General features: G+C 41.7%; 2 protein-coding genes across 2 annotated transcripts; both read right to left on the minus strand.

Annotated features, from left to right (window-relative positions):
- Positions 1-102: 102 nt before the first annotated feature.
- LOC128757331 (NXPE family member 3-like) lies at positions 103-6873 on the minus strand. Its single transcript, XM_053862537.1, has 7 exons — positions 6794-6873; positions 5488-5638; positions 3097-3576; positions 2722-3014; positions 1651-1721; positions 1358-1552; positions 103-1267 (listed from the first exon to the last, which is right to left on the minus strand). The coding sequence occupies exons 2-7, from the start codon at positions 5605-5607 to the stop codon at positions 714-716; spliced, it is 1713 nt and encodes a 570-aa protein (XP_053718512.1). The 5' UTR covers positions 5608-5638; positions 6794-6873; the 3' UTR covers positions 103-713.
- Positions 6874-7780: 907 nt separating this feature from the next.
- On the minus strand, positions 7781-13220 carry LOC128757203 (NXPE family member 3-like). The gene is made up of 9 exons (XM_053862309.1): positions 12000-13220; positions 11126-11590; positions 10745-11046; positions 10223-10293; positions 9946-10158; positions 9726-9859; positions 8568-8692; positions 8090-8211; positions 7781-7962 (listed from the first exon to the last, which is right to left on the minus strand). The coding sequence occupies exons 1-9, from the start codon at positions 12114-12116 to the stop codon at positions 7781-7783; spliced, it is 1731 nt and encodes a 576-aa protein (XP_053718284.1). The 5' UTR covers positions 12117-13220.
- Positions 13221-23842: the final 10622 nt, after the last annotated feature.

The raw sequence follows: 23842 nt of genomic DNA on the forward strand, positions 1-23842 counted from the left end.
TTGGCGTGCAACATATCGACTGAACTTGACTGTGTGATGCGTGGATGTATGAAAAACAATTGGGCCTGTTTATAATGGCAAATGCTTTTTGACTTTATTTATTTTCAGGTTTTTATTGCTTCTTTCTTTGGAACATTCAGGTACATTTCAAGAATGCATTCATCACCAGTCTTGGTGCCTGACATCGTTTGTGTCACCCTCCAGGGGTCAGTATTGGGTCCAAAACCATCGCACCTTCATGTCGATCAGCAAGCGCGTAGTAGTGACCCGAGTTACAGAGTGACAGTCAGTTCAGATTATGTTGAGATGAAAGTACGAATGGTATTGAAAAAAAAAAACATTCTTTTTTGAGGATTTGAGGGGATTTGCAGGTTTGCTGAGGGAAAGGTGGATTGGACAAACATAATTACAATAGATTCTAATTCTAGTTTACGCAAAACAAAAGTTAAAAAATATTCCTTGGAAATTCTAAAAAAAAAAAAAAACACACACACATAGACCTGCATGGCGTGGACATTGAGAGAGTTCATGAAAACAAACCAAGCATTGCTATGAAGAGGAATCAAAACACCTTGCGGACCACAAACCTCTCCACAGCCTATACTGCTCTTTAGCGTTACCATATTTGAATTACAGCTCGGATGTTTGATGTTTTAACACAACACTGCTCTGGTGGACCAACATGAAAACAAACGATTGTCAAACAAGGAAATTTAGAAAATCCGTCTTGGGCAAATGTAGGACAAGAGAACATCAATCATATTCTTGATGATGGGGGATTTGGGATGGATGGCATGCGGAAGATAATGAGCCAATGTCATGTCCCAGGCATCCACCCAGCGGACATTCACGCACTTGAACACAGCCCTGAGGATCTTGTCCCGCTCAAATGTGTAAAAGTCGCTGTTGGTCCACGCAACAGCTGGAGTTAAATATCTGAGGTTTGCTGTCCGGATGACCACCACAGTGTCTGGAGCTCTGTTCAGCAGTCGCATCACAGCGCCGCGGATGCTCTGCAGTCTTCGGATGTAGATCTCATTGGGAAATGTGCTGAAGTGAGCCCAGATGCCAAAAATCACAACAGTGTCTGCTCCGCCGGCCAGCGCGTCCAGTTCATTCGCAATATAGCGAAGCTCCGCGACAGGAAGTGGAGTGAAACGCAGCGGTGGACCATGAACCCGGAAGCTCACCATTGTGTTTCTTCTGTAGTCAATGGACATGAAAGGTCCAACCTTTTCTACACTGTTGAAGTTAAACGGCCGGAGATCTGCCGAATGAAAAAGAGATTGAATGAGTCATATGTATTGAATTCATTACATGATAGCAAAACTCTGAATACATGTGTGGTGAGCATTACTTGGTAATCTTCCCGTTAAATATTCATACCACTGCCTCACAGTGGAGTCCCCGTAGAAGTACAGCCTTTTATTCTGCAGGCAGTGACTGATGGAAACAGATGAGTTGAAATGATGAACTGGTGTGCCGCTCAATCTTTGCCACACGCCCTTGTAGTAGTAACCAGGCTGGCTGAACTCTGGCCTGCTTTTCATGTCTATTTTGACAAAGACAGAAAGGAAATGTCGGAAAAAAAAGAAAAAAAGATTTGTGATCCAACAAATTTCTTTCAGAATTGGCAATAATTATCATGACCTTTGATTTGTGGCAAAACATTTACACTTGCTCCTCCGGAGGGAGGAATGGGAACTTTCATGTTGATTTTACTGTGAAGGAGAAGGAACATTTAGGAGAGTCTCTGAAGTGCCGAACAATATATCACTCACAACTGATTTGGTTTCCAATCCCTTACTAACAGACAATCAATTTTTCATGAAAGAAGTGGTCAGTCAGACTTTACTACCTACTGCGGCTCCCCCACTCACTCTCACTCCTTGCTCAAGCTCATGACAGAATGAACCCAGAACCCATGGCAGGAGATGATCATGAGTTCACATGCACAAATGAATTGATAGTTGTGTGCCAGCTTTAGTGTGCAGGCTTGTTAAAACGTTGTGAGACAGAGCCGATGTCTATCTGCAATTGTGCGTTTGAGAAGCTAGCTAGAAGCCACTGAGAGGTTTGGCATCGCTCCACGCAGACAAGCTCTAACCCTTTCTCCGCATGTGACGTGAAAACACTAAATTCACATGTCTTTTTGGGTTGAAACTGACTGAAAGCGTCTGTATTTACTCAGTGATTAACATTTGCTGGGACAGTTATGAAGCCACAAACGGGGCTCTGCTTGATCACAGTAATCTGGATCATCCGGACAGATGCAAGTCGCAATTTCATAAAAGGATCGTGAAATCTGTTTGTGTGACACAACCGTAATGCAGATAGCGGGGACAATGGTGGAAAAGGTTTGAGCTGACGCCACAGGGAGGTGAAGGAGATGAAGACAAATACACGTCTAAACGCCGGGGACCAGAACCATACGTCAGTAAACCAGAGCTTAGTGCAGGAGTGCAGGAGCCTATCCCAGCAGACATTAGGCGAGCGGCAGAAATACACCCTGGACAGGCCACAGGAATCTACTACAAGAAAATGACAAGGTTGACCCACTTCTCATGGTCATTTTGCTGAAAGACAGGGGCAACAAACGGCTTAATACTACTCCTCTTAATGCCTTAATCCAAAATAGAATCATGGTTAACTATTACATATCAAGTCAAAGCTGTTAAAAATGGACATCACTCACCCGACCCGGCGTCAATGGATGCTTACCTCTGAAAAAGACCCCCATAGGGGCCGAAGGTTACCCTAAAGTTGGTCCTGGAGTGGATAACTCTGCTGTCACAGTCCAGCTTCTTGGGCTTGTAGCAGAACCATGGTTCTCTTGTCTTGACGTCAGTAAAGTCACATATGGGTGCCTCAGTTGGACGCAGGCAAACATTGCATATGGCTGTTTCTGTTTCTTTACCTTGGCTGAATAAGCTAACAAACTGAACTCTGTCTGGACGCTCTTTAGTCAGTCTGCCCAGGACTGTGATGGCCTCGCTGGGATGAACTAAGGTGACCTGAGAAAAAGACAGTCAGAGTGAAAACTTAGCCTTAAATGTCTAATTCTTGTCAAGAGAAGTGTGTTTTGTAAAGGCTGACCTCAACATCCGCTCGCCCAGACCAGAGTAAAGGAAACACAGCCGAGTAGGAACCGTTGAGATGATCAACAATCCGTCCAGTGGCACCAGCGTGTAGATCTGGGTTGTGGACTCGTGCGATAATAAAATCACCTCCAGTCTTTTTCGGGTTGCCATGGAAGTCCTTCATTTCGATCATGACAGTGAGCTCTTCACCGACATGCCACTGCTGCCCTCCATCTTTGGGTAGAATGATGAAGCTACTGGTCAGAGGATTGCTGGTTTTGCTTAGATAAAAATTTGCCGGCACTGAAGGCGTTTCTGGCCAAGCAGTAGATTCCAGAAGGAGGCGCTCTTCCAAAGTATTTTCAGGCGAAAGAGGCCGGAACACGCAGAAATCCTCAATGTTTGATGGAGCAGTTAAATTTATTTGGACAACCGAATTGTCCTGCATTCTGTCAGGGTCCTGGACCACCATTATGACAGGGAATCTCCACTGATCCTAGAAGAAAAGAGAAATCATTCAGAGAAAATTCATCTTTCTTTCACGATCATCTGACTGGTCATGTGCAACACTACACACATTTTCTTAAATGAAACAAAAAGTGAGACTCTTGCTCCTAAAGGTAAGCCACTGATTCCTCATGATTCCTGTTTGCGATTTGACTCTTTTGCAGTGGCAGTTCTGGATGAATTCTGCTGCAGGGGCCAGAGTGGGGGCCACAGTTTAATCACAGGAACATGTTAAAATGACAACAATATAGCAACAAAAATGTTTCTTGGGCACGACACAACAAATTCACATGAAAACACATATTTGCCGATTCGATTTATATTACCATTCTTTGTCCAATTCGATTTATGTCGCGATTGTGATTCATCAATTTAAAAATAAATAATGACAAAACACACATCATAGTTGTCCACAGACATTGAGTCAAATGGACGTGGTTATATTTGTGTATGTATAAAGACTATTATTCACTCTTTACAAATGCTTTACACAGCAGTTTATGTGCAATAACACGGTGCCAGAACAGGTTCTGAGAGTGGTATTTTGGGGACTAGATTGTTTCAGTGACTGCGAGCCTGCGTTGTCAAAGACCACAGCGCAGATGCAGCAGGAGAGAGACGCGATGTGAAATGGATTAAATAACCAATATCCAACTACTTTCCTCAGAACGCCAGACAACCACTGGTAGCATAGAGGATGCTATTCTAGTATCTACAATCCCTCAGAGCTAAACTGAGCAGTGGTTAGCACACGACTTCCAGGGCTGCCGTGAACCTCTCACAGAAGAGTGTTGTTTGTATATCTATTACTAATGCAGTAGGTGGCGCTCGCTAAACAAACACTGTAGAGTGATGCAAGCGCCAGCTGCGTGAAACCAGCCACGAGTCCTTGGTTTAGGTTTGGCAATAGTTGTTGTTTGACAATAACAGCTTGTCACGAGTATTAAACTGTTTCATCGGCTGCTCTGCTGAGCAGGAGACAAAAAATAAATTCCGGGTAGATGGAAAACTCTACATCTCAAAATGCGACATTTATCATGGCTGAATAATCTAGCCATGGAAGAAGGTTGCACCACTGTACATCTCCTGTCCCATCAGAGTGCTTGGGCTGGCTGATATATACGGAAAGATCCACAGTGAAGAGAGGCGCAGCTTCCAATGACATGTCATTACTAATGTGCACGTCTGTTATACATAATTGTGTTGTTATTCAATAAAGGTCTCATACTTGTTTTGTCTTCGCATAAGAACCTTTTTTTTCAAAAAGAACAAACAAAAAAGAAAATAATTATATGACACGAAAAGCAACAGACTTACTAGTGATCAATGCACGGTGACGTGGAATCAAGTGGTTTTGCTTATCTTAGCTTAGCTTTATCTTTGTCGCCCGTGCTAACTTCTAACCGTGAGAACCTGGTGTTCTCAGCATCAAACGCCACTCCACAAGCCTGTCAGTCTCCCTCCCAGCACTCGGGTGGTCGCATTAGTGAGAGTATCGGTGCTGGTGCGGAAACTCTTCCCAAGCGCCGATCAGGGTCGAGGTGATGCCTAACATGTGTGACGTAAATTGTATAACATTGTAATGTATCTGAATTATACTTAAAAAAAATGGGCTCAAAAAAGGCAACAAAAACATCTTGGGTAGATGAGCCTTCTCTGCTCATTAACAAGCGCAAGGGTCCTCTGGGGCCCCTCTTTGCCATAAATGCAAGAAGTAAAAGGCACCAGCACTAACACTGCCCACTACCTGAAACTCCCTCAGACAAAGGAACAGGTTGCACTGCATTCTCACCTTTTCACCTCCGCTGAAGGCTCCACCCCTCACTTTCTACAGTACCCAGACAAGTTACATGTATACTTTCTGTTCTAATACAGTGATTTAAAAGTCTCCACATCTCACCTTGAAGTTGAAGTCCAAGTAATGTGACAGTAGAACGCTGACAAGCAGCACCAGAAAAACAAAAACGGCTAAACATTTTTGACAGCTGGATTTGTCTGTAATGCAAACTTTCACCTCCATGCTCAGCCAACTATCATCGTCAGCAGTCAATCTGTCAATGAAAGAATGAAATACATAGATTCAGACTTTTTGTGAAAAAAAGGGGGAAAAAACTCTCACGAATGTTCTGAACATATATTCAAACACAATCACAGAGCTCTGTTGTTGTGGTCAATATAAAAATAAATAAACTGGGAAATAGTAATGTCTTAATGTGTGTATCTCTTCTCAATAATGTCATAAATAAATAAATAAAATAAATGTTTATTTCATTTATGGTGCCTATGTTTGAGTGTCACATGTGTCAAAAGTATTTACTGGAGTTTATCCAATGTCCCTTTCATGCCATCTCGATGATGGGAACGAGAAACCACCGCAACACCCTCTCCCAACAGTTTTTTTTTCTTTGATGGGCACTGAATACAATACAACAAATCTCATTTAGTTAAAATAAATGTCATAATTATTTAACCCAGAGTGAAAATTTCTTAAGTTAATAAATAACTAAATAAGAAATGTAGGAAAAAAATACACAAATGCGACATGAACAAAACACTTCCAGTGGGAAAACCATTTTGTTTACCAACCCTTGTTAAGACCAAACACACCAAGTCCAGGGCTGTATTATATGAAAGGTAGAGAATGAAATATTAAACATTTTTGACAGTTAATTGCATTCTATTTGTTCCTTTACTTAATTGTACAGAATTATCTCGTCTTAACTTGACATTTCTTTAGAAAATATATTTTGGGACAATTGTGTGCTTATATATTTTTCTCTTTAAAAAAAATCGCAATGACTTGCTCGCATAAAATATACTTCTATTTAAAGAAAAATGAACAAGATATATTTGCAACAGATATGGACAAATAATAATTCGATTACACCTAAATGTAACATCGCACACCGAGATAACAATGGAATGTTTGATGAACGAAACAGTTTAGTGAACTACACGTGGATGTTTTGCAGACACGTTTGCAAAACATCCACGTCTGCTGGGGGTAAAGTTCTACTGGAGTTTCACTTTAAATCAATGCATTTGAATCTTGCCGTTTCAGTTTCGTGGCCAGCAGACGGAACCTCGCCGATCTAAAAAAAAATACATCACCAATGTCGGACTTTCCTCTTAAACCTTAGCGACACACATTCAAAACGATAGAATATTTCAATTACAGGTCACAATAGGTGAACACCGCGACTTACTGTATGTCCCTGCTTGTTGAGGAAGTGAACGTGATTTGATGCAGAACCTGTTCGACTTGTCGCACTCCGGCTCTGCTTCTCATTGACTTGCGTCACTAGCGCCCCTGTAGGCCAACGGCCGCTATGAACAGCGCCTGCATCGAAGGAAAAAAATAATGGGGACGCACGGAAATGAAATGAATTTGTGGCCGAAACCGAATAAAATTTAAAATGCTTGGCCGAATACCAAATGTGGATAAGTCCTTTTAAATAGTCTAGAATACATTTGAATACATGGTTGTCAATGAAAGTTCCAGACGCTCTGCACATACTAACTGATTCAATTATTGAATAGTTTAAACATAAAAAAAAACAAAACTATTTCAGGCTTTTCTTGTGGATAATAATAATAATAATAATAGTGTATAAGTCCGCCTAGCCATAGTGATTAGGCTCATAATGTTAACAGAAGGTCCCTGATAGTTTGGTTGAGCACAACAACTGCTTTTCTATTCTCGCTCTCCAACTGTAAAATATCCAAAAACTTCAGTACTGTATGCAGGCATTGAATCACACTTAGCACTGCTGCGTTGCCATGATGACGGTCAGAGCCAGATGCACTTGATACTTGGCACCGTGGACCAGAAAGAAATGATTTAAACAGAGAGGGAACATATGGAACATGTCAAAATAATTTCCACTTGAGTTGAACCACTCCTGTTTCGTCACTACACACATACATACAAATATAATTGTACTGTATTTGTGATTTTTTTTTAAAGCAGCAATGTTATTCCCTTTGTGTTCAGTGTAAGTTAACCTTCTGTTTATTGTATTTCAAAACACAACCCTACATTTATTAGGGATAATGAAAATGAACAGAATTACAATACACAGCAATGAAAGTGACACTTGATGCGTTGCCTTCTCAGCTGCACGTATTGGCAGCGAGTGACATGAACTTTATTCAACATGGATCTGGTGAGCCAAGACAAATGCAGCACGTCATCACGCTGCCTTCACCATCATCCTTGTAGCTTTGAGGGAGTAAGGCGCTTTCCATGTATCCCAGTGGAGGCCTGAGGCCCAGCCGAGGTGGTTACCCAGCTCATGCCAGTCACCATTGAGCTCAGCCGAACCACAGCGGCTGTACCACCAACCGCCTCTCCTGGTGGACACGCATTCATTCTCTGCAATATCACCAAAGATGCACGGGGAGCAGCCATCGTTGTCACGGTCAATTGTGCTGAAGTTACCCTCTATGGGTATAGTTGTTCATCGTAAATATGGGAGCACAACACACACAGTCCATTTTACCTTCCAGACTACCAAATCCATCCTTGTAAGCCGCCCATTTTCTGTCGAAAGACACTTCATTTCCACTGCGTCTTTGAAAGACAGTCCAGCCTCCTTCTGACATCCTCCATCTCACAGAACACCTGAGGACAAGTAAGGATGTGAAGTGTGTGTTAACCAAAACAAACTGCTCACCTTAGCCAGGACCTAAACCAAATTTCAATTCAATTACAATAACCCAGATATTTGGAAGTTTTGACCCTTAAACTTGTGGAGCAAAACGAGCCACAAATACATAAGGGCCCTACCAAGTAGTTTTAATAGAACTGGTCAAGGACCACACACACTGACCCGGAATTGAATATATATATATACCAATATAAAATATATTAATAATAAATACACCATCTATATTAATTTAAACAGTTTGTTATGTTTGACATATTCCATCACAAATTTTCACTTGACTCTGATGCGAATGTTGGCCATGCTTTCTCACCTGAAAGGAATTGTTGACTCCAGGAGGCTGAATGATGAAGACTCCACTGGTAGTTTGAAGTGAGCGACCTTTAATGTCACTGCAATCTGTTCCTGAGAGCAGCAAAGCAGGTCGCAGACTCGCAGCTGGAAGTACATTTTTCCACAAGTCTTCACTTGGTTTTTACCCTGAGCTAAGCTTGTTAGGGGGCAGACCACGCATCAAGTAGATACCCAAGGTACCAGGATGTAACCATGGTTCTACAAATGCAAGCAACACCTTCTAACTGGCCTGCCCAGCTGACCTGCTTATACTGAACCAGTTGCAATGAAGATCGTAGGAAGTATGCCCCTTCTATAGGGTAAAGCTATGCTGGCCCTCGTCGGTGGAATGTGCATTGATCTTTCTCAGTACCAAGGCAGTGCCTTGACAGTAGATACCCTAAAAATACCCAAAGCCTGTTTACAGGGCGTTGCATTTATTCATAGAGCCAGAACGCAACCTTGGGTTTTTGTGCTGTCACAAACCCAGAAGTTCTCATACCACACCTGTTTGCAGGACAATCCTTTCATTGGGATTTTGAATTCTGGGTCTTGCAGCGTATTTCAGGTGTTGAAGGTTAGTGAATTGTGACCTGGTAAAATTGAGTTAAGTTAGAATCAATGTCCGTTCGTGCTCTCACTAGTGTCCACTGAGAAGCTTTTACTACTCTCATCTAAGAAAGCGACACTCACTGACTAGGGCTAAAGCCAGTCTTAATAACAATTAAAAAAAATAAAAAATTTAAAAAACGCTTCTCAGACAAAAAAACCCAGTCCTAAACACGTGACAGACAGTGGAATCCTGTTATGTGTGTGTCAACAAGTTTCCCTCACAATCAAAGCATGAAGATCGAAGAACAGGTAGGTTCGATTTCTTTCATATGAAAATGTATTGATAGTTATTTTTTCATTTCTTTACAAATGTTCGCTGCCATAGTCACTTTTCCCCTTTCACATTTAAAACTGCACCTCAACTTTTATTTATCTAATTTTAATTAATTAATTTATTATTGATTTATTTTTCTCTCCTGAGGTAAAACTTTTCGGGTAATGAACCAAAGTGAGCCCAGATACCCAAAATTACAACGGTGTCTGCTCCTCCCTCGATGGAGTTCAGCTCATTGGCAACGTATCGAACCTTGCTGACTGAGATGGGTCGTATACGTATGGGCAGACCATGGACCTGGTAGAGCATGAAGATGTTGTTTGCAATGTCGGTCGCCATGTACGGTCCGGTCATTGGGCCATTGTGGAAATCAAAATTCACCAGACCTAAGAAGAAAAAAGGAAAAAAAGAAACACTTGTTGCAAATTCTGCTTGTACTCAACCCATAATTGCATTTCTCATTATTCTCCACCTGGCAGTTTTTCAACAAGGTATTCATACCACTGTCTGACAGTGGAGTCTCCAAACATGTAGATCTTCTTTCCTTGGAGACATTTACTCATGGCAGCAGGCTTTTGAAAATGCTGAACTCTGGTCCCATCCAGGGCCTGCCACTCTCCACGGTAGTAATATCCAGAATGTCCCAAGTTCTCTACGGTTCTGTTCCTCTCTGAACCTGATGAAGCTGATGAAAGAGAAGCAAACTTCTTAAACATCCATTCCACAATGATCAGTTTGACTGTGGTTACCATTCCTCTGTGGCAGCACGTTCACAAACGCTGGTCCTTCAGATCTCAGTTTCACTTTCATGTTGACACCACTGAAAAGGTTCAACCATACAAATGTCACATGCCATTTGACTTACAATTTTTTTTTCAGTTTTAACAATATATTTGCTGACTTACAGTGAATATGAAGTAAGCATTAAAATGTGTTGACTCTCGTGCTGTATAAGAATAACTGGCTCTCATGATAGGTTCCTCTTATCTGCAGATGTGGGACATATTTGAAGTCATTTTGTACTTAACTACCATATCAGCACACCAGTTTCTCAGGTCAGTGAAATACATCCCATCAAGGAACCAAGATGTTGGGAAAGACTGACTACTGAACCACGTACCATATCCAGTTATCACATGAGTAGAACTGCGAAAGTTAATGAAAAGTGAACCCCTGGTTACAAGACCCAACCAAGCCCCTGACCAAAATAAAAGTTAAACTAAAGGCAATGAAAGTAATGTAGGTTTTGTCAAATTCAAACAAGCTCTTACATTTGGAAAACCTTTTCTTCACCAGGGTCATGGAATATTTTGGCATGATATCCTCCCATGGAATGGCTGATTCTGCTTTCACAGCCCAGTTGTTTTGGCTTGAAGCAGAACCATGGCTCCCCTGTGCGCAGGTCGGTGAAGTCACACACTGGCAGTTTGGTGGGTCGCAGGCAGAAATTACAGTTCATGGTTTCAGAGATGGAATTTAGGCGGAAAACACTTTTAAAGTAAACTCTGTCTGGATTGTCTTTGTTCAGTCTTCTTATTACTGTGACGGCCTCACTGGGATGAAGAAGAGTCACCTGGCAGACAAAAGAACAAAACAGCGTCTTGGACTGTACTTTGACTGTAAACTTGTGTGAACTGCACTTCAACCCTCACCTCGATGGTTGCTTTTCCAGTCCAGAGTAAAGGAAATGTGGCTGTGTAGGAGCCGTTTTCATGGTCGATAACTTGCCCTGCAACACCAGCCTGAAGAACTGAGTTGTGGACTCGGGCAACTAGGACATCTCCTCCAGTCTTCTTTGGTTTGCCCAGGAAGTCCTTCATGGTAATAGTTACTCTCAGTTCATCGCCAACATGCCACTGTTGCCCTCCAGCGCCTCTGTGAAGAGTAAAGCTACTGCCACGGGCGTTGGTGGACTTGTTACCCAGCAGGGGTGGTGTTTGGGGCCAAGCTATTGAGCTGAATATGTTCTGTTCTTCAATAAGTTCTTGTGGGGAGGAGGGTTGGAATTTACAAATGTCACCTTCTACTGTCGGTTTATAGTTATATTGTCCTTGGGATACAAATCCAATATTGTTCTGCTGGTTGGGCTTTGGTGGTGGATGTGAATACTTTTGATCCTAACAAAGTAAGAAAAAAACAGATTGTACACTGAAGGAAGGAATAAAATACATAGTCATTTCAATGGCTTTTGCCCTCCCTGCACAAAGTTAAGATTGTGTCATTAATCACATTAATATGATTCAATATCCGATGTCTGAGTTCAAGACAGAAAAGATTATTCTGGATAAGTTAGCATTGCTGTGAGAGACCATATTAACTCTTCTGATGTGACTCAAATGGAATCCAACAGAATTGTGTTTCAGTAGCAGCAGAACAGCTGGTCAGAGAAAAGAATCTATCAAACGTATACCTATTACATATCACTATGTGGTGTTTAAGAAGGTGGGATGACCATGTTCTTTGAGATTTCTCGTTTGTGTAGTGACAGCTCTCAACAAGATCTTTAATAAAAATGATTCTTCTTACCTTTGAGGTTTTCCAGAGTTGAAACAGGAGAATTGCATTGAAGATGGAAAACAATATTAAAACTGCCATTGGTTTTTGAACGCAGGACTTTCCCAAACTCTTTTCTTCCTCCTTCATGATCCAGACAATAGCTGGGAGCTGGGCGACAACTGAGGAGGGTACGACCACATGGACTGTCCGTCATTGTGGGGTCTCTCTCCAGCAACGTCAGCCAGCTGATGGACGATATAGCAATGCTCGTCTAGCATCAGTGAGAGAGCGAGGCACGATGCTAGTGCGGAGCCGTGGCTGGCGGCAGATGCGACCCTCGTGCTAGACGGGGTCACGCTCTTATTCCATGAAAACATGGAGGAATGGTTCAGCCGAAAATAATGAGGTAGCCTTCACCAGTAACTTCGTCTGAACAATATCATTTTTCCATCACAACTAGAAACATTTGAGTTTGACACCGTAAGACGAATATGAGACAAAAAAAATTCTACATTTTGGCTTTGATTTCCAGGTGTTTACATCTGGATCTGATACATAACTTAGATGATAACATTATTTGTAAAGGAACACTCCATTTTTTTGTTATAAAAAATACTGGAAATAAAATCTGAAATGTTGATCTCTTGCCTCATATTAATCTTTTGGAGTCCACAGTAAAAAAAAAAAAAAAAAAAGGAATTTGCTTCATTGTTCCTAACCTTTTGGAGGGGACTATAGTTTCGGACAGTGATGGAGTTGCGTGCACACAGGAGGGAGGAACGGGCCGCTGATGGGATGAGACTAAACCCTGTCCAGGTGAGGAGATGGAGAAAAAGGCAACAGTGTAGTGTGTGACAGAAACATATTCCCCAATACACGTTTATTTAGTCGTAATTGTGAATTTGATCATAAAAAAGGAGTAATAGTAGTAGTAGTTAATAATAATAAAAAACAAAAATAGTAGCAGTAGTCGTAGTTTTGAACAACAAAGTACTCATGTTGGTGCAAGAGCCAAGTGTGGATTACAGTAGTCTACGTCATTATATTGCGCTTTGTGTGAATTGTCAAGTCTTCTGGCCCAGGTTTTTTTGTATTCGTGTGAGCTATGGTAAGAAGCGAGTGTCCAGAAATGTTTTTGTTTTGTATTATTTTTGCTTGTGTTGTTGGTGTGATGATTGCGGCTTTGCAGATGAGGGAAGTTGCAGGAAGTTTTCAGGAAGTTCGGTCAAAGCCGGTTAGAACAACGGTCGTATGATGAATTGTGGTTTGGTTTTGAAGTTGCTACATTCATTGACCCCTCCACAGTCGTGTAAATGACCAAGGTGAAGATGCACCCAATGTCATAGAGCTTGCGGTGACACCAACACGCACGTATAGGAACCACAATGTAGCAATGTTATGGAATGCACACACCTATGTCATGTAAGTTGTCATGTTAAGTATAAACAATAGGCTAAAGCAGACTGAAATAAACATTAATTTGTTCACTCATAACGATGATGATGACGTTTAAAATCATTATTATCAATGTTGTGTCGTTATTGTAGGAACAGAGATTTTGATATTTATGAATCATACTTTCTATAGTATAGTTCCAGTATAGGTCCATTTGAAAGCACTTCATAGTTGCCAACAGTGAGCAGAATGAGTCAGGACCGGCTCCTACCTGAGAGGTTTTCCTCCTCCTGCTGCTGCTGTTGTGTGAGACTTGTGGCGCAGACTGGTTTGCCGTCATGTGTCCCAGCGCTGGTAACTGATATTGAAAACTCTTCCTCTGGCAGTTTTTGGGGCGTAGTTTCATTCAATAATCTCTTCCTGTTGAATCTCAGTGTTTTGCAATAGGTTACTTATCGTAGCTTTCAGAACGATGTTTACTAAATTTACATCTGTTTTGAAATGCTTTTACTTAAAAAAAAAAAAAAAAAAAAAAAAAAAAAAAACTTTTTTGTTTTATTATTTAATTATTTATCTGTCTAGTTATTGACTGTAAGGCCACTTTCCCCATATCATCTCCTGTTTCCTGTTTGAACACGAAATTCCCGTGTTTCGTCTGAAAAAAGAGATTTTCTCGAGTTATTTTGCTGGGAATGTCGGTTTGAATCGCATTCCACTTAACATGTTGCAAAATACTGGCGCCTGCTGGACATTGCTGGCCACTGCTACCCTGAATTTCCAAGTGTTGGGTTCCCCCAACCCATTCATGTTGCCCTGCTGCAGCAGATTTTTTTTCTATGGATGACACAGACCACACTGCGTATTTTATCATCAATCTTTGAAGGGCAAAGTAAGCAACGGATCATCAAATCCTATTTTTGCAACGAAAGGATTTGCAAAATATGAAGTCTTATTCATCTGTTCCAATACTGATGATCAACTAAAATATGCTGCTTCTGTACGAAACATGTTGTCGTCTAAGTTGTGTATCACATCCAGATGTAAATACCTGGAAATAAAAGCTGAAATATTGATCTCTTGTCTACTTTTGGTGGGGACTGGATAAATTCAGAGGAACCTTCAGCCACTAGTTTCTCTCTTTGTTTTAGTCATAATCGAGATTGACAATAAATAAGAAAAACAAAAGTAGTAATGTTAGTCGTCGTCATTGTGGTAGAAGTAGTTGTAGTTTTGTGCAAGAGTCAAGTGTAGATTACAGAATTCTGCGTCATTATATTGCGCTTTGTGTGAATTGTCAATTCGCGTGAGCTATGGTAAGAAGCGAGTGTCCAGAAATGTTTGTGTTTTGTATTATTTTTGCTTGTGTTGTTGGTGTGATGATTGTGGCTCTGCAGATGAGGGAAGTTGCAGGAAGTTTTCAGGAAGTTCGGTCAAAGCCGGTTAGAACAACGGTCGTATGATGAATTGTGGTTTGGTTTTGAAGTTGCTACATTCATTGACCCCTCCACAAGGTGAAGATGCACCCAATGTCATAGATCTTGCGGTGACACCAACACGCACGTATAGGAACCACAATGTAGCAATGTTATGGAATGTCATGTAATTTTTTTGCAGGTGTAACAGGAGTTCAAGGTGGAGGTGGGACTGTACCAATGCTCTAAGCCCCTTCTTGTTTGCCATGGTTTTGGACAGGTTGGCAGATGAGGTTAGACAAGAAGCCCCTTGGACCATGATGTTTGCAGATGACATTGTGATCTGCGGTGAGAGCAGGGAGCAAGTGGAAAATAAGCTAGAGAGGTGGAGGTTTGCCTTAGAAAGGAGAGGAATGAAGGTTAGCCACAGCAAGACAGAACATCTGTGTGAATGAGAGACCCAAGTGGACAGGTGAAGTTACAGGATGATGAGATAAAGAAGGTGGGTGATTTTAAGTACTTAGGCTCAACTGTCCAGGGCGATGGAGAGTGTGAGAGAGTGGTGAAGAAGCAAGTGCAGGCAGGATGGCTAGATGTTAAGACTTTTTTCTTCCTATCATGTCCAGTTTCCTGCTTGGTCACCAAAAGTGTTTCATCTGAAAAAAGATATATTGCAGGGAATGTCTCCATGACCCTAGCATGCCATCGTGAAACCTTGATAACATATCTTTTTTTTGTAAACAGCAAATACATGTAAACATTTTTTTTCTTTTAGAAAACTTGATGTCAGAGACATCCCTTCACAGTGAAGCAGGTGCACTTGGTAAAATAGAAATAACTGAACTAGGCAAAGCTGCAGTGTGTAATTCAGCCAGAAGGGGGAGACAAATTACACAGATACGGCCGTGAAGGAGAGGCGCAGAAACATGAAGCATATTCACTGTGATGGTGCAGTGATGGACAGAAGTGGACGGTGCTGAGAGAGTCCGCAGCCAGGGGCATCTGAACAGACAGACAGTGACAGAAACCAACATTAGGAGGTGGTATACGAAGGTTTGAAACAAATGACAAATGAGGATATAATATATCGTTCGAAAAGAGTTGAATGACGAGTTAATGGGATGGATTAGTTCTAAAAAGATCTCTGATGCTCAGCGCAAATACACACACTTTATTTGATGATGTCTTCATGCTGAACAAGTAGTAGTTTAGCCCTCAAATATAAAACAATATTATTTCACAAACATGGCAAAATAAAATTGCTGAATTATGTATTGCTTATTTTCACCCAGTTTTGTTCAACCCGTATTTGTCTGTCCCCGGAGGACATGAAGGAGATTTATCTGGATTGTTAAATAAAAAAAAAGTTTGTTTGCTTTTATAGTTGTAGAAGTTGTCAATTGTCTCGATGGGAAGAATAAACATATGAGCCGAAGTTTCAATTGCACCTTAAAACAATCAAGGGTGAAATTAATTAGCTTAACCAAGTGTCTGAGTGGTGTCACACTGTTAAACATTACCAGCATTTGACAATAATTTACAGTATTATTTTGTTGTAAATAGCTTCGTAGGATTTTACAGCATTTAACTTCCATTTTGCAGTAAAATCCAGCAATCAAAAGCCCCTGTTATGTCACAGTAAGGTCTGTAATATCACAGCAAGAAAGACATTGGCATTGAAAAAAAATGGCTGAAAAAAGAATATAGGCATTGAAAAAAAAATATTGGCTGTATATTGGAATTCTATAGAATTAACAGATGCGGTAAACAAACTCCTCGCGTTTCTGCAGTGACGGCGCCGTCGCGTTTCACGTGTTGCCTTTCATGTGCTTCAAAAACGCATTCTATTACATCGTGCTGGGTAGATGAGGTATCATGAAACAGTATTGCGGGGTTGATGAAGCAGTGTCCTAATTTCCAGAGGCCATTAGATGGCACTCTTGGTTTAGAAATGATGTGAGGTTTGAATTTGTTGTTCAAGTCCCAACGTTTTACAGCAGACCGTGCCATCCGGTGGCCTTTGAAAGTCGGGACATTATTCCATGAAACCTCATTAACCCTTCAATACTGTGTCATGAAACCTTGTCGACCATCACCAGAAATAATCATTCACACCTGCTCTGCATGTCATTTCTTGTCACTGTATCACATGCTGCTGTTCAGGTGTTTTTCAGTTACTAAATAGCTAACTAACTTACCTATTGTTAACTTTCTTAGCCCATTTGTACTGTTGAAACCATGCATTGTGACTTGTTTCTTGTTGTCCTTTATGATTATATAAAGTTGTATTTAGCAGAAAAGCTTTGAGTTTGTTTATGGTGTAGGGTGGGAAAAACTGTAAATACACGGAATAATAACCGATTAATAAACAGTGTACATTCACAAACAGTTTAGTGATCCATTCCCTTGTTTAAATATTTTTCCCACCCTACACCAGGTGGGCTCTGTAATTTGTCATTGAAAAACAGTCATCTAGCTATTTCAGTTTGCATAGACAATTATGTGTGTATTGAGCAGGAAAATGAACACTATGTGAGGAGAGACGTGAGTAGTAACACACTAGCCTCCAAAAATCGGACGTGTATTTTTAGAGCGAATATTTTTCACACAATTTATCTGCCGTTTTTCAATACTAGCTTGCTCACCAACACAGCTGTTTCACTGAGCGAAATTAATTTGAGTTTTTAATTTATTTTTTTCTTTTTTTGTGCCAATGTTGATTTTTTTTTTCTCCAAAGTTCCAAACGCTTGCTATTGACACGTCACATGCTGAAACATTCAACATGGCGGAGTGCTTGATTTTGTTCATATCCCAGCACCTGGTTCTTGACGACAAAACGCATAAAAACTACAAAAATGTAAAAAAATGTTTGGGGGAGGTACTGTCGCGGCAGAGGTTGAATATGATGATGGTGTGTGTATTGTCAAGCTCATACCAATGGCAATTGCAGGTGTTGCATGGAGGTCTGGGTTGACCATGAAGGCTGGATAAATACAAGTGTCCACCCCTCCATGTAAACAGAGAGAGCGACTCTCTCGCTGGCAGGCAGAGCTCCACGCAGCCCCATCTGTGCAGCAGACTCCCTGTGCCTTCCAGAGCAGCTTCCCTCTTCACATTTTTTTCATGTTAAATTCTGTGATATTCCATGTAAAATCCGTAATTCCAGCATTTTGTCTGTGATCGTGGGAATGATAGGGCCCTATTTTCACTGTGACCTGCGTGCTGTAAATGCTGCAGTATGTATTTAATCGTCTCACTCCAGATGTGCAAATCAATCCATGTGCATATCAATATTCGCTTCAGAATTTTTCATGCCGTTTCGTTTGTCTGCGTCATTAAACCTAAGAAAAAGATTACAAGTTGGAAACAGTTAACCAAAATCACAAAAATAATGTAATCAATCTGAATGTTTGGAAAAAAAAAAACAAAAACTCATGTGAAGTGCCAGCTAAAGAAATTCTTACTTATATTTCCGCAAAATTCTGACCAATTATTTAATTTGGCACAATTCAAATGATTTGCTGAGCTTCCTCTTCTTGTCAAAATAAGACACTGTACTTACCAACCACAATCAAATGTGGTGTGTCAGGCAGTGTCACAGTCAACAGCACAACGGCAGGTGTGGCAGACACCTTAAAAAAATCACAAAAACAAAATAAAATTATTACACCCCGTAGATACAGTATATGTTGACTGACAATGAATTGACTATTTTTAGAGCAATAGAAAATACCTTGTGTAATGTAGTACACAACTATATAACATAACAAATACGAAATTTTCTGTGGTTCTTTTTATCCATGTGGAAACAGGCACACAAAGCACTGTAACATGAGGTTAAACTTGCGACGCTACTACATTCTCATCTTGGGAAGATAATGTAAAACTTGCAAGCTAGCCCTTTTAGCTAGCTTGGAAAATGAACATTTTGAAAGTGTTTGTTTTCACGCTGTTCTAAATAACAAAATTCAAAAGCAGAAACCTTCAAACCCTTCCCCAAAGTCATACATTTAATGTTCACTTTCTCAGTGGAGGACGTCAGACAGATCTGGAGATCTGTGACAGAAGGCAGAGTTGTCCTGCAACTGCACCTTCGTGGTGGCAGTAAATTGTTGACAGGCTTGCAGTTTATGTCAACCAAAATAAAATACAAGCAGCAGAAGATGTTTTTTTTTTTTTTTTTTTTTCGGATTATAGGCTATGAGTAAAACAGTGGACAGTCGATTTTCAGGTGCACGTCTGCTGTTTAGTGTAACTTTACAGTATCTTTAATAACATACATTTCCTATTTGACCTTCCTCCCCACCTTCTGCCTGGCAGTTCCTCTGTACATGTCCAAACCATCTCAATCTAGCCTCTCTGACTTTGTCTCCTAAACACCTGACCACATGTGCTGTCCCTCTGATCTACTGCTTCCTGATCCTATCCATTCTGCTCACTCCCAGAGAGAACCTCAGCATCTTCATCTCTGCTACCTCCAGCTCTGCCTCCTGTCAGTGCCACTGTTTCCAAACCATATGTGGCAGGTTGGACCAATGAGGGTAATCCCCTTGGTAACCAATGGGAGTCGCCAGAGGACGCTTTATGAAGGTGGGATCTTCATTTGGTGTTGGCAGCCAGGTAGCAGCATCAGGTCCTGGCATTTGGCTGTTTGTCAGGCGTTTGTTTATAGCCCTGATCGGCCTGTGCATCTCACTACAGCAGCGCTTGGGTAGCTGGACCGTAGATGTCAGCCGCGCTGTAGCGGTGCGCGTCGGCTCCTTGCATCCTCTCCTCACTTCCCTTATAGGAGGGCCAGGTGGCTGCATTGCGGTTGGATGGCCGCTACCCTCAAACCATTGCACGCGGCTGTTTTGTCTCCGGTGTTTTCAGTGAGACACTATCCCGCGTCTTGGCGTTTCTCGCCGGTGTCAGCTCATTTTCCCACGCTACACTCGACAACAACAGACCTGATCTGAGTGACGAGTAGCTCGGGACTGCACGTCAACATGGTGTTCGTCTGTGGCCTTCTTTCTATTGGTTTGACTTAATTTACTGATTTCGCTTATTTTGTTTCGTTTGCAGTGTTGTTCATTTACGCACATTCGTCCCATCTATGATGTACATGTATAACGTCTACCTCTCGGGGGAGTGTGTTAACTGTGTTGTGTGGGATTGACCTGTGGAGAATTCTAGAACAAGAAGATAAGGAAACTGACAAACAGTGGTCTCTCTGCATCTCTGTCCGTGTCAACAATATACAACATTACATGGTGTCAGAAGTGAAACCGAGAGGAAATGGAACAGTTAAAACCTCCAAATAATCTGAACTTTGAAGGAAATCTGGCAGAAAACTGGCGAACGTGGATTCAAAAGTTTGATCTATATCTCATCGCGACTGGAACTGAAGAGAAGACTGACAAGGTGAAATGTGTGACATTCCTCCATGTAGCCGGAGATGAAGCAATAAAGGTATTTAATACCATGGATTTTGATGAGGATGTGGATGGGTTTACTGGACTTAAACAACTGTTTAACTGACTATTGTGAGCCATGGAAGAATATCATGTACCTGCGACATGTGTTTTTCACCCGAAGCCAAGGGCTGAATGAGAAAATTGATGCTGTGACCGACCTTAAGAATAACGGTACGTACAGACCAAACGCGACTTCCGCGAGCGACACGACTGATTTGTATAGAAAGTCAATGGGGTTGGGCGACTGACGGCGACCAGCGGCGACCAAAATGGCAGCGACACGACTGGGGTGTGCAACGCTACAAGATTTGAGCTACATACGGCGACTCCGGCTACTCAAGACAACACAACTCGGGTACAGCGACAGTCGCAGAAGTTCACCACCTGCGGAGCGTTGAGCAATCAGAGACCAGATCCGCGAATGACGTGTCCCGGCGGAGGAGAAGCAAATCGCTGCGGTTGTTTACAAGCAGACTTTCCGCCGTCCTGAGAGTGGCTCAAATCGTGCATTTTTTAATTTCCACCGGAACATCAATCGGAAGAATCTTGTCCGGAGGGAAAGTTCGCCACCGTTCGGTGGCGTTCCTGGTGAGTTGACACCTTTATTTACGTAAGTTTACGAAAGTTATGTTCGCCTAAACGCAATGTCCACCGAGTTTACGAGGCGAATGCACCGCTGCGACTGTAGAAACTACGTATGTATGGAGACGGGATAAATAGGTACTGTTTCTGATTTAATGTAATTCAGATGAGACGTCCTGAAGGGTCTGTTTATATGAGGGGAGGACGGTGACCGAGGAGCGGAGTGGTCAGTGGCATCTACTGTAGTGCCGTGAAGTGAGCGTTCTTCACCGTCCTCTCTCTTCTGGAGCCCTTCATCTCCAAGAGAGACCTCGGCCAACATGACTGGAGAGGCAGCAGCAGCAGCAGCAGCAAGGTAGCAGGTAGGTTTGCACGTTCATTTAGTGGTGACATTCTGAATACTAGATTAATATATAAATATAAAAATGTATGTAGCTTTCTGTATAGCTTTTTTCTGTATAGCTTGTACAATAATGTAATCACACTATCCTGTCATTAAGGAGAGGAGGAGGATGGATCCACTCATGATGTTGGTGATGATGATGATGAGGAGGAGGAGGAGGATGGACCTTCCTCTGCCTCACCTGGTGCTGCTGCGTCTCCTCCACCTGCCACTGCCCCCTCCTCATCCACTGCTGCTCCCCATGTATGTAGAAATAGTATTTTCTAGTATTATTCTATTTTTTTAATTAAATGTTATTGTTCTACGTCATTGAAGCACTGTCATAGTGACATGACTTGCTTTAGGTTAACTATTGCTGTCCTATACAGATCTTATTTATTAGTACTCATCACTATGACATGTAATTGAACTCAACTTTCATGATGTGCAGGACACCGATGGAAGAGACCTACAGAGGAAGGGGTCCCCCGATGCTGAAGCTGAGCTCAAACATCTACTAATGTACTCCCTCCACACACCCAGCTCAGAAGAAGGGACAGTTTTCAAGGTCCTCGTTCCTTCCAGGCTCCACATAAATTTAAAGTGTACATGTTACTTTACCAAGCAAAAGAACAGCTGACTGAAATCATTTGGACCCTTCATTTATTTTCTTTGTAGCCACAGTTTCATTAAAGAACCGGACGCCGCCCCACTTCCTCCGCCTCTCTTGACCCTCGTCCCTCTGAGGAAGATCCTTCAAAACAGACCGACGTAGTTCACTTCAAGTTTGACTGTGATTCTGTGTGTATTGAATGAGTATAAATGAATGGGGTTACTTTATTTTTGCAAATAAAGTGTTTGACAATGAACATTTCTTTTTGTGAAAAATGGATTCACAGAAAAAAATAAAATCAAAAGCACTTTGCAAAATGTCAACAAATTGAGTTGAACACAGCTTTGTTTTATTGCAGAGATGAAATATATATGCAAGAACCTATGCTTTGTTAAAATAGGTGGCTGACTCTTGAATGAGCAATTGTGTTGCACTGATAACTGTTTTTTTTCCAAAAAGGAGAAGCCTCATCTTCAACAAAAACATATGTGGTCGGTGGATGTGGTCCTCTGGTCAGCTCCTGGAAGTGGACGGTCACCAACACAGAAGCAGTTGGTGATGAGTCTCCTGTTACCTGTTAAGATCTGCAAAATATAAACCATACATGGATATGTAAACATATATATGTTGGTGATAATTTAACAAAGTATATATCAACCATACAACAGTGCATCTACCTCACAGGATAAATTGTTTCATCACAATGCATTTAACTGTTGCATTCATTGATTACCACAAAGTGGCGCTCACTGAAAAGACTTTAGTGTACAAATTATTTAACGATGACAGATTATATATCTCCGAAAATTACTTCAAGCATACAGCAGATACGACCGCGGAGTTCATGAACTGATGACAGTTCAGAAAGACTTGGTCACAAGTCGCCGTACATAACTACACATCGAGTTGCTTACAGAAGTCAGACGTTCGCCAGAGGACAGACCGCGGTCTGTCCTCTGGCGAACACTTGGTGTCCTGTATTCGGCCACTGATCTGGACAAACAGGTCGTCCAACTCGCAGCGGTTCCGCCTGAAGTACCGCACGAAGCGGCCGTATCCCGGTGACGCTGCTGGAGCAGGAAGTTAAATTCACCAGTGTGAGCGGCTCTGGCGAATGTTACGAAACGAGAGACGTCTCTTTTTCCATGTTTTCAATTAATAAGTAGCGATAGTTTGAGCACCGTCTCCGCCATCTTCAATCCACCGTCCACAACAACTTGAGACCACGCCCCCCGGCGACTGACCTACTTTCGATCCGGACAGGTGGCGACTAATGACGACCAGAGCAAGCTACCTGCTGCTGACGACTGGCGCTACAGCGACTGAAATGTCGTGTTCGGTGTGTACGTACCTTTAGTCAAAGATCACTGGGAGCCAGCATCGGTCGATGAGAAGACACAGCAACAGCCCCAGATTGTTGATTGTTCAAACTGTGGATGGAAACATCTACAGGAGAAATCGGCGACATCTGCTAAACACCAAAGAAGTGACTTTTCCACGATCAAGCTCTGTGGACACGGAGGATGGGTATCAAGTCAACAGTACACCTGCAGATACTGATAGGCTCTTACCATCACCTGCACAGTCACCAGTAACAACACCGGTGAAAGAGACTATGATGCTAGACGGGAACAGAGAAGAACCAAATTAAAAGGTCAAGATGTGGAAGACCAATTAGACCACCGAAACGTTATTCTCAGTGATAAGCAGCATTATATTGAGTATATTGATTGTTTATATTGAGTGTAGTAAATCTTATTTAAAGTTAGGATGTATAGTTTTGAAATATGTATTCTAAACTGTAATTCAGAATGTTTATTAGATCTGTATCGGATCAAGTTTGACTTTGTTAAATGTATCTAATTTTTTCCCCCAAGTACAAACTTTATGAAGAATCTTAATGGGGAAGATGTGATGTATATGTATAACTTCTACCACTAGGGGGAGTGTGTTAACTGTGTTGTGTGGGATTGACCTGTGGAGAATTCTAGAACAAGACAGATAAGGAAACTGACAAACAGTGGTCTCTCTA

The sequence above is a fragment of the Synchiropus splendidus genome, chromosome 4, assembly GCF_027744825.2.
Source record: "Synchiropus splendidus isolate RoL2022-P1 chromosome 4, RoL_Sspl_1.0, whole genome shotgun sequence".
In the NCBI taxonomy this organism is placed as follows: Eukaryota; Metazoa; Chordata; class Actinopteri; order Syngnathiformes; family Callionymidae; genus Synchiropus; species Synchiropus splendidus.

What these genes read in the sequence shown, in the direction of transcription:
- LOC128757331 (XM_053862537.1), bottom strand. Translation starts at nt 5,607, where the DNA reads ATGGAGGTGAAAGTTTGCATTACAGACAAATCCAGCTGTCAAAAATGT. An exon ending in CTGGGCGAGCGGATGTTGAG is followed by an intron (nt 3,015 to 3,096) that starts GTCAGCCTTTAC and finishes TCTTTTTCTCAG; the next exon opens with GTCACCTTAGTTCATCCCAG. An exon ending in TTTAACGGGAAGATTACCAA is followed by an intron (nt 1,268 to 1,357) that starts GTAATGCTCACC and finishes TTCATTCGGCAG; the next exon opens with ATCTCCGGCCGTTTAACTTC.
- LOC128757203 (XM_053862309.1), bottom strand. Translation starts at nt 12,116, where the DNA reads ATGAAGGAGGAAGAAAAGAGTTTGGGAAAGTCCTGCGTTCAAAAACCA. An exon ending in CTGGAAAAGCAACCATCGAG is followed by an intron (nt 11,047 to 11,125) that starts GTGAGGGTTGAA and finishes TTTGTCTGCCAG; the next exon opens with GTGACTCTTCTTCATCCCAG. An exon ending in CCTTGTTGAAAAACTGCCAG is followed by an intron (nt 9,860 to 9,945) that starts GTGGAGAATAAT and finishes TTTTCTTCTTAG; the next exon opens with GTCTGGTGAATTTTGATTTC.